The sequence below is a fragment of the Aplysia californica genome, unplaced genomic scaffold (genome assembly GCF_000002075.1).
Source record: "Aplysia californica isolate F4 #8 unplaced genomic scaffold, AplCal3.0 scaffold00001, whole genome shotgun sequence".
Lineage (NCBI taxonomy): Eukaryota > Metazoa > Mollusca > Gastropoda > Aplysiida > Aplysiidae > Aplysia > Aplysia californica.
The window spans coordinates 580,825-596,325 of record NW_004797271.1 but is presented as its reverse complement, the minus strand read 5'-3'; the positions used below and the strand labels follow the sequence as shown (position 1 = coordinate 596,325).

At 43.2% G+C, this 15,501-nt stretch overlaps 1 protein-coding gene across 1 annotated transcript in view; it reads left to right on the top strand.

Moving 5' to 3' along the window:
* LOC101855532 (FK506-binding protein 15) overlaps window positions 1–15,501 on the top strand; it is a gene marked incomplete in the record, with an annotated part of 47,899 nt that overhangs the window by 30,179 nt on the left and 2,219 nt on the right. The window contains 12 exon segments of the mRNA XM_013090293.2: window positions 384–486; window positions 2,328–2,499; window positions 4,101–4,237; window positions 5,529–5,612; window positions 6,337–6,408; window positions 7,257–7,409; window positions 8,373–8,465; window positions 9,081–9,350; window positions 10,825–10,932; window positions 11,603–11,768; window positions 13,082–13,925; window positions 15,344–15,491. Of these exon segments, the coding sequence (XP_012945747.1) occupies window positions 384–486; window positions 2,328–2,499; window positions 4,101–4,237; window positions 5,529–5,612; window positions 6,337–6,408; window positions 7,257–7,409; window positions 8,373–8,465; window positions 9,081–9,350; window positions 10,825–10,932; window positions 11,603–11,768; window positions 13,082–13,925; window positions 15,344–15,491 (2,350 nt within the window).

Here is a 15,501-nt window from a genome sequence, read left to right as displayed (position 1 = left end):
GGGAGGTTGGAGGGTGCCAAGGGTAAGTCTTACTTCTTTACTTTCCCTCTGTTGTTTCTGTCTGTCTGTCCTACCTTTTCCCAGCACTGAATGACCATTATGTGGGTGGTTGGCGGGTGCTCTGGTGTGGTTTGCTCCTTCTTTCCTATAAAAAATCTATCGTCTCTATCTCCCCTCCTTCTTTTTTGTGTTTGTTACTCTCTTGTAACGTCTCTAATCTTCGGCACTTATATGACCTTATTGTGTTGCTAGTGCCAGAAAACTCTTACTTAAACTAAAAATGACCATTATTGAGTCGCTGTGCTTCTTTTTACTCAAACAAACAAACAAACAAAATCGCTTACTAAAACTAAAAGACCATGTGTGGTTGTCCTTGTGCCCAGGTATGTGGAACAGAGCCAGAACCTTCTAGAACAAAGGAACGAGGGATACAAACACACAGCCTCCCAGTCACAGGCCAGGGTGCTGGCGCTGGAGCAGGAGAAGGTACGAGTGGAGGATTGTACGATGATTGTACATGGTTTGCATTCTCAAAGATTGTAGGATTTTTACATTACAGTCGAACCTGTGTAAGATGGCCACCCATTGTCAAGTAGAAAAGTGTCCGTATAAGACAGGTGGCCGACTTAGGCAGGACTGATCAAGATGAAGAAAACAACCATTCCTTTCTGAGGTCCCAACCGAAGATAGCGGCATTGTTGTTGTTGTTATTGTTGTTTTCGCTGGGGGGGGGTTCTTCTTCTTTTTTCTTTTGTTGCTGCTTTTGTGCAAGGGTGACAATAAAACGAAATGTGTGAGACAAGGAGGACCGAGTGCTATGGTAAAATAAACACATTGGTCGCCACCACTTGGAGAACAAGCGACTCTTCTGTCACAAGTTCATGTTGACGTCTATTTGTTACTTTGTCACAGACTGGGTAAACAGTGACCACTCGTCTCATTTACGATTTGTGAACGAGTTCTGGGCGGGGCTTATGGGTTATGAGGGATCACACGCTTACCTCACCAGCAGCTGAAAATTTGTTATCTATTGGTCAACAGTGGGAGGGACCTACGCAACATGATCGGTTGGAGGGACTACCTAACAATAACGACAGGTGACTGGATTATGACGGCTCGCCCACCACGCCCGGGGCCAATGCTCAATTTATGAAAAAACGTAATGGAGTCACTAAGGTGACCGTCTAAAACAGGTGTTATTGCTTAGTGTGATAAGGGTTGTGTGTTAAAATATGGTGGCCGTGGCCACATTGGACAGGTGCCCGTTTTACACAGTTTATATAAAAAAAACGCAAGGGGGTAAATTGAAAATGGCCGTTTGTACAGGTGGCGGTCTTATAGAGGTGGCAGTCAGGGCAGGTTTGACTGTATTTACATTCTCAAGGATTGTAGGAATGTACATGGTTTGTATTCTCAAGGATTGTAGGATTGAACAGTATTTACACTCTCAAGGATTGTAGGATTGTACATTATTCACATTCTCAAGGATTGTATAATTGCTGATTCTCAGGGATTGATGGTTTGTACATAGTTTGTACTCTCATAGGAGTGGGCCTGGTTTAAGCTCTCAACATTGATGTTTGTGTTTGTGTCTTTGTCCTTTGTTTTAAACCAAATTTCCCCATGTGGATCAACAAAAGTGGAGGGTGGTTGAAAGGTGCCACTGGTAGGTCCTGCTTCTTTGCTTCTCTCTTTTGCTTCTGTCTGTCTGTCTCGCTCATTCCTTTCATTAGATGACCCATTATCTAGTCGATGCGTGCGTGGTTACTCAAACTCTAATCTTTCCTGCAAAACTAAGTTCATCGTCATCGTTGGTAAAATTTTCCCATGCTTTGGTAACTTCTGCTTTCTGTTATGCAATTCTGATATATGTGTTTGTATATATGTGTGTTTTCTGTTGTGTTTGTGCGAGTATGTCAGAGTGAAAAAGTCGTTTAAAATCATTTTATCTCAGAAGGGTCAACAAAAGTGTTATAGTACTGTAGAGTCCAAATTGTTCAAGACAGCCACTCATTGTCAAGGAAAAAAGATGATTGTCTTATACACGTGGATGTGTCGGGACAGTGTCATTATAATATAGAAAAAGCTCAAGGAAGGGGGGCAATGGGGATAGTCATTTATACAGGTGATTGTCTTGCACAGGTGGCTGTTAGAGAAGGTTTAACTGTTTTTCTATTGTCCTCTGTGCCCAGGTTGTGCTGTTTTTGGATTTCTATTGTTCTATTGTTCTACTCACCCAAGTTGAGCTGTTGTTGTATTTCTATTGTTATATTTGCCCAGGTTGAACTGTTATTGGACTTCTTTTGTTCTATTGTTCTGTTTCCCAGGTTGAGCTGGCCACAGAACTGAGCACCTCGTCTGCCCAGATTTCCTCCCTGCAGCTGGAATTGGCTGACTTCCGCATACGCGAGGGAGAACTGAAACAGAAGCTGCAGTCTACGACCAGCACTGGCTCCGAGACCAAGGATGAACTGGACAGGCTGAGGCTGCAGACGGAGGGTGAGAGCTGATGTCTGTCTGTCTGTCTGTCTGTCTGTCTGTCTGTCTGTCTGTCTGTCTGTCTGTCTGGCTGGCTGGCTGGCTGGTTGGCTGGCTGTCTGTCTGGCTGGCTGTTTGGCTGGCTGTTTACTGTCTGTCTGGCTGACTGGTTTCTTCTGTCTGTCTGGCTGGCTGGTTTCTTCTGTCTGGCTGGCTGTCTGTCTAGCTGTCTGTCTGGCTGGTTTGCTGGTTTCTTCTGTCTGTCTGTCTGTCTGTCTGTCTGTCTGTCTGTCTGTCTGTCTGTCTGTCTGTCTGGCTGTCTGGCTGGCTGTCTGTCTGTCTGGCTGTCTGTCTGTCTGTCTGGTTTCTTCTGTCTGTCTGGCTTGCTGGCTGGCTTGCTGGTTTCTTCTGTCTGTCTGGCTGGCTTGCTGGCTGTATGGCTGTCTGTCTGTGGCCTGTCTCTGTCTTTCTGGTGGCTGGTTGTCTGGCTGGCTGTCTGTCTAGCTGGCTGTTTGTCTGTGGTCTGTCTTTTTGTCTCTAGCATGTCTGTGGCCTGTATCTGGTAGATCTGTCTGTATGGCTTCTTTCTGTCTGCTGTCTTTCTTTCTGTCTGCTGTCTTTCTTTCTGTCTGTTTGTTTGCCAGTTGTCTGTCTGTTTGTCTGTCTGTCTTTCTGTTGGTCTGTTGTCTGTTTGTGGTCTGTCCCAACAGAAGATGAGCAGTAGGTGGTTGGTAGGTGCTCTTATGTGGTTTGCTCTTTCCTATCCAACATTTATCATCCTTATCTCTCCCCCTTCTTTCCTTTGTATGTTATTGTCTTGTAACACCTCTAATCTTTGGCACTTATTTGACCTAATTATGTGGATGGTTGGCAGGTGCTCTGGTGTGGTTTGCTCCTTCTTTCCTATCAAACATCTATCATCTTTATCTCCCCTTCTTCTTTTATTTGTTTGTTACTCTCTTGTAACACCTCTAATCTTCGGCACTTATATGACCTTATTGTGTTGCAAGTGCCATAAAACTCTTACTAAAACTAATTTATCATCCTTATCACTCCCCCTTCTTTCCTTTGTATGTTACTATCTTGTAACGCCTCTAATCTTTGGCACTTATTTGGCCTAATTATGTTACAAGTCTCATATAACTGTTCTTAAAACTAAGAGATAAACAGAGACTTGGAAGTCTGTCTGTCTGTCAGTCTATCTATCTGTCTGTCTTTCTGTCTGTCTGTGTGTACATCTTTTGTTGCATTGTCGTAAAACATTAACTACAACTGCATCGTTCGTTGTGAATACCCTAATAGAGGATGAGTGGGTTGTTGGTGGATGCTCTGGTGTGGTTTGCTCCTTCTTTCCTAACAAACATCTGTTGTCCTTATCTCCCCTCTTTCTTTTTTGTGTATGTAACTCTCTTGTAACACATAATCTATTCTTCGGCACTTATATGACCTAATTGTGTTGCAAGTGCCATACAAGTCTTACTAAAACTAAGAGATAGGCAGAGACTTGGAAGTCTATCTGTGGCCTGTTTGTGGAATGTCTGTCTGTTTGTCTGTCCATCTTTCGTTGCAAGTGTAATTAACGCTTACTACAACTGCATCGTTCGTTGTGAATGCCCAAACAGAGGATGAGCAGAGACTGACTAGCCTGACGGCCAGCATACGGGAGGAGAAACAGACGAGGAAGATGGTGGAGGCCAAACTGGCAACACATTTAGAGGAACTGGCAGACGTCAAGGCCAGTAACGAGACGCTAGAGAGGGTGAGGAGAAGAAATACTTATTTTTCTTGTTTATTTGTTTGTTTGTTTGAGTAAAGAGTGAAGGAGACCAGTAACAAGACTCTAGGGAGGGTAAAAAAAAAAGTTGGTCCCGCACCCGATCCGGACATTGGGGATTGCTTAGTTAGTGCGACAACTTCCTGGGCCTTCGGCCTATTGTAGAAGGGTGGCCAGTTCCTTTCCTCGCCGCGTTTACTTCCCCAACTCGAAGTCAGGTACCCATTACTGCAGGGTGGGCAGGAGGGGGCGAAAAAATGCGTGTGCGAACCGAGGCTCGAACCCAGACTTTCCGCTTTGGAGACGAGCGCACTAACAACTCCACCACCGCACCCTCTTAGGGAGGGTAAGGTCTCCAAATGTTACTTAATTTGAGTTAAGAGGACATGTTGACACAGTAACAATCATTTTGTGCAAGAAAACAGAAAATACACGAGGAGAAACAAAAGAGGGGAGGAAAAGAAGTAGGAGCTCTCTGTGGTGGCCTACAATCACCCACATAAAATCTTTGGACATCGGGCTCGGATTGGAAAATATCACATCTTTAGCAGATTTCCTGGGGTTGGGGGGGGGGGGGGGGGGGGGGGGGTTGATTATTTGAATTTTCTCATGTTATAAATGTTTTTCCATATTTTCAAATCTTACTTTTTTTCTTCTTATCTCATTGTATCTTATCTTTGAGTGGTTGGCAGGTGCCACTGGTAGATCCTTCTTCTTTCCTCTCCTATTTTTGTTTCTGTTTGCCTGTCTTGCCTTTTTCTGTGGGTGGTTGGCGGGTGCTCTGGTGTGGTTTGCTTCTTCTTTCCAATCAAACATCTATCGTCCTCATCTCCCCTTCTTCTTTTTTATGTTTGTTACTCTCTTGTAACACCTCAGATCTTCTGGCGCTCATATGACCTTATGCAGTTGCGAGCGCCGTAAAACCTCTACTGAAACAAAACTAGCCTTTTCCTAACACAAAATGACCGTTGCCATATTGATGCGCTTCCCTTTATTTGCACAGATAAGTGTCATCGCTTCCCTTTATTTGCACAGATAAGTGTCATTGCTTCCCTTTATTTGCACAGATAAGTGTCATCGCTTCCCTTTATTTGCACAGATAAGTGTCATTGCTTCCCTTTATTTGCACAGATAAGTGTCATCGCTTCCCTTTATTTGCACAGATAAGTGTCATCGCTTCCCTTTATTTGCACAGATAAGTGTCATTTAGAGATTTTCTTCTCACTGGACTATCCATAATGTTTAATTTGTTGTGTTTGATGATCATTTCCCCCAGAGTTTGACTGATCGGAAAAGGAAGTCGGCCGAGGAGAGAAGAAAACTGGAAGAAGATTTAGAGGATGCCAAGCTGAGCTATGAGGTTTGTGTCACTTTTGTACTCTGGCTGTTGTGGGAGGGAGGCTGGTGGGTGTTGTGGTGTGGGAGGGGGGCTGGTGGGTGTTGTGGTGTGGGAGTCTTTTGGGTTCTTTTGTGTGGTTTTGCTCCTTCTACTTCTGTTCTGGCTAACCATATTTGGGTGATTTGTACCGTGCCCATATTTTGTCATGAAGCAAAATTACACTGTTTCAACTTGGGCATCAAATATTTACAACGAAATTTAATTTTCTGAATGTCATTGGAAAGAATATTTTGTTGTTTTGTGTCAGCTTTTTCTTTCTACTTCCATGTAAGGAACATTTTAAACTTTTCTCCCACTATTTCATTGTAAAGGACATTTGCTGTTTTTGAGTCAACTTTTTCATTTTATTTCAATATAAAGAACATTTTAAATTTTTTCTACCTGTTTTATTATAAAAGAACATTTCCGACACTTTGACCTTATTGTGTCGCAAGTGCTGTAAAACACTTTCTAAAACTAAAAAACAACATATTACAGGTTTTATCTCTATATAAAAAGCGATGAAACTTTTTCTTTCTCTATTTTATAATAAAGAACATTAAGCTATTTTGTGTCAACTTGTTATCTCCTTATTTTATTGCAAAGAACATTGAGCTGAATTGTCTGAACTTTTTCTTTATCTTTTTCGCTGTTAAGAACATTTTCCTGTATCTGACACACTAAGCTTCTTGTGTGATGTTTTCAGCAAACAATTGAAGGACTGCGAGAACGGTTACGGAAGCAGAAGACGTCGGTGGATGCTGAGACAGAGAGTAAGGTAGGTTGTACTGAGGGGAGCACTTCAGGAATATTCTCCTCTCCGGATGTATTGGTCATCGCCAGACATTGACGGACAAGCTATTACATTACATTATTACTAGGGGGGGGGGGAGTTTTGCGTGTAGCTGAGAAGAAGGTTGATTGTACTCATGGGAGGTTTTGTGTGTGGCTGAGAAGAGGGTAGATTGTGCTCATTGTAGTTTTGTGTACGGTTGAGATAGAGAGTAAAGAAGGTTGTGCTGAGTGAAGCTTTATTTGTGGCTTCGGCAGTCTTGTGCTTAAACTGTCTGGGGTGCAACTGTAATACTGCAGTTCTGTCCCCGTGGTTTTATGCATCCCGCATAATTGAGCAAAATTTGATCATTTTTTGCATAATTTCTGATTATTTTCCTTTATCAGTCTTTGTTAAAAATTAACAGAATCGCATAATTTCATATTTTTGGGGCTCAGTTTGCATAGTTTCAGAATTTTTTTTTGCATAAAACCGCGGGGACAGGCAGTTGTGAATCCCTGTCAAGGCTCTATTTTGTGTCCTTGAGAAAGATACTTACACATATTCTTTCCTTGGCTCACCCAGGTGGAAATGGGTACCCAGCTGAAGACAAAGAAAGATTTTGTCAGCATGTTAGTATTTACGCTAATACAGTGAGAGATTTTTTCAGTATGTCAGTATTTGAGCTAAGACAAGGGAAGATGTTGTCAGTATGTTTGTCTTTAGAATGCCTTTCGGTACAACATATGTCACTCCAAAGAAACTGTATACAAACATGCTGTAATATAGATGTCCAAATGGGTGTGAAATATTTACAACCTTTACTCACCTTCCCACCCCCACCCCCCACGCAGGTGTCTCGCTTGGAGGCAGAAATGTCCAGTGAGTGGCAGACCAAGTGTGACAGGATGTTGGCCGCGGCAAACGACAGACACAACAAACAGCTGGCTGAGGCCCGCGAGGAGAAGGAGGAGTTAGAGGACAAATTGAGACAGACGGAGAGAAAGGTAAGTGAGGTGTTTATATACCATTAAATGGGCCTTGTTTGTAAGGCTCTCAGACTCGCAACCGTAAGGTCATGGGTTCGAATCCCAGGTAGAAATGGATACCCAGCTAAAGGCAGTGAAAGATCACTTGTCAGTTTTTTGGTTTTTGAGCACATAATCAGCTGCTTCCATTGTATGCTTTTCGGAGACCTGAGAATGTTTCTGAGTGTTCTGTGGTCTGCTGGGGTAATAATATAGTGTAAAGCCCATAGAGCTGGGATATGCGCTATACAAATGCTATTTATTATTATTATTATTATTTATTTTTGTTGAACGCGTAATTCCTTTCTTCATGTCTTTCAGAATTGCTTGATTTTTTTTCTTGTTCAAAGTTTTATGATTATGTATTTGAATGTTCTCATCTCTTGAGTGATTTCTTTCTTTAATGCTGCCCTCCTAAATCATTGCTAATTGTTTTGTTAATTAAGGTGTCACAGAATTTGAGGTAGTATATTTGCAAAATTGTGATTAAAAATATTTTTTTTGAAAACTTCTTTCCCACCACTAAATGACCATTATTGTGTCTATGTGCTTCCCTGTACTCAAACAAATATCCTTGTGCTTTCTCTCTCCCCTCTCCTCCCTTTCAACTCTTCCACCCTCCACCCCTCCTCAACCCACCACCCCTCTTCCCCATCCCCTCCTCCACCCTCCACCCCTTTCCCATCCCTCTTCCACTCTCTACCCTCCACCCTCTACCCCTCCTCCATCCACCACCTCTCCCCCTCCACCCCTCTTCCACCCCTCCTCCACCTTCTGTCCTTCACCCTCCACCCCCTTCCAATCCCTTTTCCACTCTCTACCCTCCACCTCCACTCCTTTCCCCACCTTCTTCCACCCTCCTCCCCTCTCCCCACCCTCCTCCTCCCTCCTCCACCCTCTTCCACCCTCCTCCACCCCCCCCCCCCACCCCCACCCCCTCAGCTGGCCAGTGTGAGGTCATCAGGGACTAGCACAGAGCAGCAGGTGGCGCAGCTACAGGACCAGTTACAGGACATGGCTGTCTGGAAGGACAAGGTCTGTCTGTTTATCTGTCTATCTGTCTGTCTGTCCATCCATCCATCCGTCCGTCCGTCCGTCCGTCCGTCTGTCTGTCTGTCTGTCTGTCTTTCTGTTTGTTTGTCAGTCTGTCTCTCTGTCTGTCTGTCCATACATCTGTCTGTCTGTCGTCCGTACATCTCGTAAGTCTGTCTGTCTGTCTGTTTGTCCCTCTGTCTGTCTGTGTATTTTTAAAAAATCAATTTCTTGCATTGCGTTTTGTTTATTTGATTGATTTACTAATTTTGTATATTTAATTTTGCTTATTTTATTGATCTTTTCTATCTTATTTGTTTTACTTTTCTTGTATGTCTAATTAATTAATTTTATATATGCATTTATCTTATTGTACTGTATTTTTTTTGCCAGTATTATGTATTTATATGTAATGTAAAGTATTTTTTGTGTCCAGCATTTATGTATATGTCTTAAATGTATGGTTGTTCTTGTGTCCAGTATTGATGTATATCATGTATTTATTGTACGATATTTCGTGTGTCCAGTATTTATGTATACATATTTATTGTGCAGCATTTCTCGTTTCTAGATTTTTATATATATATATATTTATAATATGGCATTTCTTGTGTCTAGTATGACAATCTTCGGAGCCAAGCCAGCACGATGAAGGAAAGATACGAGCAGAGAATTCAGGAGCTGGGAGAGGAGAAGGAAGAGGAGGAGGAGAAGAGGAGTGGTGTGGAGGAGAAGGCCAGGGAGCTGAAGCAACAGTCGCAACAGCAGATACAGGCGCTGCAACAGCAACTGCAGCAGCTGCGCAGCCAGCAGACCACGGCAACAGCTGCTGTTCAACAGAGTTCTGGGCCTGCTGCGGGAGCCTCCCAAGCTGATATCGCCACAGAGGTAAATATTTTTACCCCATTATCAAAACAGTTTAGTTTGCTCTCCCAACTTTTCCCCATGGATTAGGAATGGTTGGTTGGAGGGTCCCGCTGGTATATTCTAGTTCTTATTTTTTCTTTTCCCTCTGGTTCTGGCTGTATTTGTTACTTTTTCTCTTACTCTAATTGTCTGTATTTGTGTCCGAATGTGTATCTCTACTCAAACAAACCATCAGAAACTGTGTTCGGAGTTCTGACTGCAGCTGCAGTCGTCCTGTTTGTGGTATGTTTCTTCTGTTAGATATAGTCTTAGGCCTTTGGCATAGTCATCGAATGACGTGGAGGGAGAGTTTGACAAAGTTGTACAAAGAGGAAAGAAAAATATGTGTCTGTCATTTCTTTTGTTTTTTTCTTCTTCTTTTTTTATGTAGGTGTTTTTACTACCCCATTGACACAATTTAGATCATTTTGGAGGTGGTCTGAGAGGAATACAACATCCCGGCAGAAAGATTGAGACGCTCGATAAAAATGTTCTTCCTTCTCGGGAATCAAAGTTGGGTCTCTTTTATGCGACAACAAAGTGCCTAACCACTCCACCGCACTTTTCTTGTCTGTCTATTCTTACAGGAAAAGGAAATCATAAGTGAAAATGATATTTTGCCTGTCTGTCTTTAATTGTATTCTGAAACGTGAAGCAAGTCATGAACAAAAGCAGTCACATTATTTCTGTCTTTTTTTGTTCACCTCTTCTTCTAGATGAAGAAAATCAATTTTTTTAAAAGGATACAATTGCAATTGAACCTTCTCTAGCGGCCACCTGTACAAGACAGTCACCTGTACAAACGGCTGCGTCCCATTTTCCCCCTTGCATCTGTTATGCTAACATTGTGTAAGATATTAACCTGCTTGAGATAACCATTTTTCTCCTCGACAGTGGATGGCTAATTGTGGATGGTTGACATGTGCTCTTTTATGTGGTTTGCCCCTTCTTTCTTATCAAACATCTATCATCATTCGCATATGACCTCATTGTGTTGCGTTGGTGGCCTAGTGATTAGGCTCTCGGACTCACAATCGTAAGGTCGTGGGTTTGAATCTTGTCAGGGCTGGAGGTTGTGTCCTTGGGAGAGGCAGTTTGAACAAATTTTCTAATCCTCACTTCACCCTGGTGGAAATGGGTACCTGGCTATAGACAGTGAAAGATCTTGTCAGTTTGATAGTGTTTGAGCGCGTGAAATCCGCAGCTCGCACTGTATGCTTCCCGGGAAGCCAACAATGTTTGTGAGTGTTCTCAGAGGGTCTGCTGGAGTAATAATAGTTGTAAAGCGCTTAGAGCATGCTACAGAGCATGGATATATGCGTTATATCAATGCAATTATTTATATTTTCATAAAACTCTTACCAAAACTTAAAAAATTGATTGCTGTCTTTTTGATCGTACGTTTTGGGTTTTTATGTTGTTTTTTTTGTTGTTTTTTTGGCTGTCTATCTTTCAGGTGAAGAAAATCATGAACTCTGTTTTCCAAAGTCTACGTGGGGAGTTTGATGGGGAGGAGAGCTACTCAGGCTCAGAGGTGTTGGCAACGATACTCAATGTTATCAAGGTAGGTCTTGGGAGATGTGTGGATCTGTGGCTGTGTGCTACTTGTTGATGGTATGGGTTCAAAACTTCTTTCACAGGTGTGTACACTTATGGACAAGTAATCGCACACACACATACATGCGAAACAGACAAAAATACTCACACACGGGCACACACTCACACACACATACACACATATACATGCACTCAGCCACAGACATACACATTCACAAATGCACACACATTCACACAAGTGCTCACACTCAAATACACAAGCACTCACAAACACACATTCACATACACTCACACACAAATACACATGCTTACAGACTCTCATATATACATATACACGCAGATGCACATATTCACACACATAAAACCTACACATGCATCAACACCACCTCCCCCACACAGGCACTCACACACATACTCACTTGAACACACAAAGACCCTCACTCACTAATCCACACTGTCACTCAAGCACATACAAACATGTACACACATATTCACACACATATTTTCACACACACTCACACACACACACACACACACACAAACACACACACACACACACACACACACACTCACACACACACACACACACACACACACACACACACACACACACACACACACAACACACAACACACACTCATTCTCATATTTTGACTCGTATTCATGTTATATTTCAGCAAACTACGCTGAAACTTGTCAACCAAGCCTCTAGTAATCAGGCTGAAGAGGAGGATGAAGAGGAAGAGGAGGATGAAGAAGAAGAGGAAGAAGAGGATGATGAAGAAGAGGAAGAGGAGGAGGAAAAAGAAAAAGAAAAGCTTCCAGAAAGTTCTGCGAGGAAAGGTTGGTGCATAATAAACCTGTAGGTTTTCTTCACAACATAAGATTTTTTAGGTAACCAAATACCTGAGAACAAGGCAGTGTGGAAGTGTGAATTCTCAAACGTGGGGTTGAAGGTATATATATCAGTAACTTATCTGACTCCCCCCCCCCCCCCCCCATCTCAAAACAACATGCACAACAACTTGGTACAGCCAATCATGATAAAGTGAGAATGAAGAGGAAAGGTCTGGATTGTACCAGACCAAATGCAGGCCTAAGTCCGTTTATATCTTATTGTATCTGATCAAATGCAGGCGTAAGTCCATTGATATCCTATTGTATCTGACCAAATACTGGCATAAGTCCATTGGTATTCCAGTATATCTTTCCTATTTATACCGACGTAAGCCCAGTGATATTCTATTGTAACTAATTGTTAGAATTTAATGGCAGGTACAGTGGGTGCTGCATTCAACGAGGTCACGTTCAACGATAGGTCGGATCCAACGAGGACAACAAGCCGGTCCCGGCAACCTCATTGAATGCGGCACCCACTGTATGAACATTTGCCTCTCATAGACTTCTTGCTAGTGGTGTGAGGGTACTATTGGAAGGGCCTTCTTCTTTGTTGTTTCTTTTTGTCTTGCTCTTATCCTGCTCCATCATCTTTGCCTTTCTCACCCTGCACCAGTGTATAGGCCATGGACAAACACTTTCCTCCTTTCTCTATCCTGGGCTAGCGTCTTGATGTTATTCCATGTCTTCCCACTTTTCTGTACATCAATTTCTGTGATTTGTCCTTTCGGCTTTGTCCTCTGTCCTTCATTGTTCCTGCTGATGCAGAAGCTCCTCCGTCTCCCAAGATAGAAAAATGATAAGCCGGGTTTGTCCATGTTTCTGTAACTGGCTGTTTTTTACTGGGTCAGGTAGTTGGCCCTATGCAAACTGGCTCTTTTCAGGCGACCCGACCGTTGCACCTTTTGTCGCCTCTTACAACACGCAGTATCACGGCAGGTGTATTCTTTGCTCCCCCATAGGAAAACTATGGGCCCCCCCCACCTGCAGGGGCGTTTCCTGCACCAAATGATCATTATTGTGTCAATGTTCTTTTCTTTTTTCCAACTCGCTCACTCTGTCTGTCTGTCTGTCTGTCTGTCTGTCTGTCTGTCTGTCTGTCTGTCTGTCTGTCTGTCTGTCTGTCTGTCTGTCTCTGTCTCTCTCTCTCTCTCTCTCTCTCTCTCTCTCTCTCTCTCTCTCTCTCTCTCTCTCTCTCTCCCTCCCTCCCTCCCTCTTTACTCATATCATTCAGACTTCTCAATATGTCGTGTTCTCAGAGGAGCAGCCACAGACAGCTGAAGATGTTGACAGGGAGGACCAGAAGGAGAAAAGTCCCACAGAAAACACAGAGACGGTCACCGCAGATAATCTGTCCTGTGCCAATACCATTGGTGAAACAGGAAATGACTCGCAGGAAAAGACTGAGGATGTCTCTGACGCAAGTCAGCCTGCAGCGGGAGAGGAAGTAACTTCTGTTGTTTCAGAAGAGAAAAGAGTGAGAGAGGAGGAGCCGGAGGAGGGGGATGGGGCTAAAGGTTCTGGTGAAGACGAGACTGTGGTGAGTGGAGATGTGGGGGTGGAGGACCTGCCGCAGGTTGAAGGTCAAGGTGGACTTGATGAGACGACAAATACGGGTGACGGTGAACAGACTGATGCGAACAAAATGGAGGAGGAGAAAGGTTCGAAGCCAGAGGATGTGAAGGAGGAGGGTGAAGGTCATGTGGAGAATCACGAGTCAGTCAACAATGGAGGAAACACGGCCTCGACTGTGGGAGAGACGGAGGAGGAGAAGAATGAGGGGGAGAAAGAGAAGGAGATAAACGTTGAGGAGGAGGGAGAGAAGAAGGAAGACGCACAAAATAATGATTCCGACAACTCGAAAAACAAAGCCAACGATACTGGTGGAAATGTGGGGGGAAGCAATCCATCACCGGTCTCCCCAGACGCAGAGAAATCCACCCCTCCAGCCAACGACGCCGCCCAGGACCAGAATGGGTTGAACTCGGACAAGCTAGACAAACCCAAACCCAAATCACGGGCCGGGTCAGACACCAAACCCTCCAGTGTGTCGCGGGAACCTCCACCATTGTTTGACGACAGTGACGACGATGAGGAGGACAGGTAAACAAGAACCTGCATGCTCTGTATTTTTTCAAGAAAAAATAGACTAAAAGAGGGCGGGGTTGAAGGGTGCCACTTTGTCGCTTCAGAACTATTTTGTCCGAAGTGCCTCTTTACTGAAATACATTTTGGACAAAAAAGGTTCTGAGGCAACGACTTGTAGGTCCAACTTCTTTCCTCTCCGTCTTTTTTCTTCTGTCTGTCTTTTTCTCTTACCTTGTACTATATGAGTGATATTGTGTGGATTTGTTTCTTCTTTCTCAAAGTACCTGACAACAAAATTTAGATTTTTTAGGAGGCAAACTGCTTTGATTTGTTCTTGAGCAAGGCGCTTAAAATTCTTTGACAAGGTTTAGTGGGATGATACAACATCTCAGCAGATGGAGTAGAAATTTACAAGAAACAGTATAACACGGATAGTTTGAATTCTTTGGGACCGGCCTCGGTAGTTCAAGGGATATCTTACAAAGATAAAGAAGAAAAAAAACCGGGACCGCAGGCACAGTTCGACGGATGCGTGATTTGGAGTCTTCTGTTTTCAACCTATCAATGTTATACTGTAAATAGATAAATAGCGGATAGTTGGAGGGTGCGATTGATAGACTTTTTTTTCTTTTACTCAGTTGTTTCCTTTTGTCTGTGCTGGGGTTGGAGTGAGCCACGAGTGGGTCCTACTTCTTTTCTTTCCCTTTGTTGTTTCTGTCTGTCTATCCTACACTTTTCTTACTCACAGTGACTGGTATTGTATTTATGTAATGCTTTTTACAGTGACTCAAACTTTGAAAAAAAATGTTTTACATCTCTATTTTACAATTTACATAATTTAGAGGCAGGCAGCTTCGGTTCCAGGAGACAGTAGACGAAGGTTCTCAGTAAAAAAAACTTCCCCATATGCACTTTAAACTCAAGCCTTCTGATATAGTTTTTATTATCGAGTACATGTATATCCATCTTTCTTCTTGGATGTTGTATCCGTCTTCTCAGCCTGGGTTGGCTTTGACAAGCAGGACTGAAACAGACTGTCCCCAAATGATCTAAATTGTGTTGTAAGGAGGGGGGGGGGGTTAAACACTACCGACAATAAAAGTAAAGACTTTGGGTCCAGGTTTTCGTTTGACTAGGGTTTAGAGTGACTTTTTGACATTTATGAATTGAGAGATGGAATAATGACATGGACTTCCTCTGTGTGTATTTCCTTGTGTAATCTTTGTGAGTTGTAGAAATGGGATAATGGCATGAACTTTCTCTGTGTGTTGCCTTATTTGTGTACATGTATGGTCTTCCTCTGTGTCTGTGTCCCTGTGTAGTTTTTGTGAATTGAGAGATGGAATAATGACAAGAACTTCCTCTGTGTGTTTCCTTGTGTTTATGAGCTCAAGGATAGAATAATGTCTCTCGGTGTCTTTCCCTGCCTACAGTTCCTTGTTTGGCAAAGACTCGACCGTGTCGGACACGCTAGGCACGGGGTTCAAATCCCGATCAGCCAGCACGGTCAGTAGCAGCAGTGTCACTACACCGAAGGGAGGGAAAACTGTCCCTACCAAGAAGGTGGATCTTGTGGATGAGGTAAGAAGGG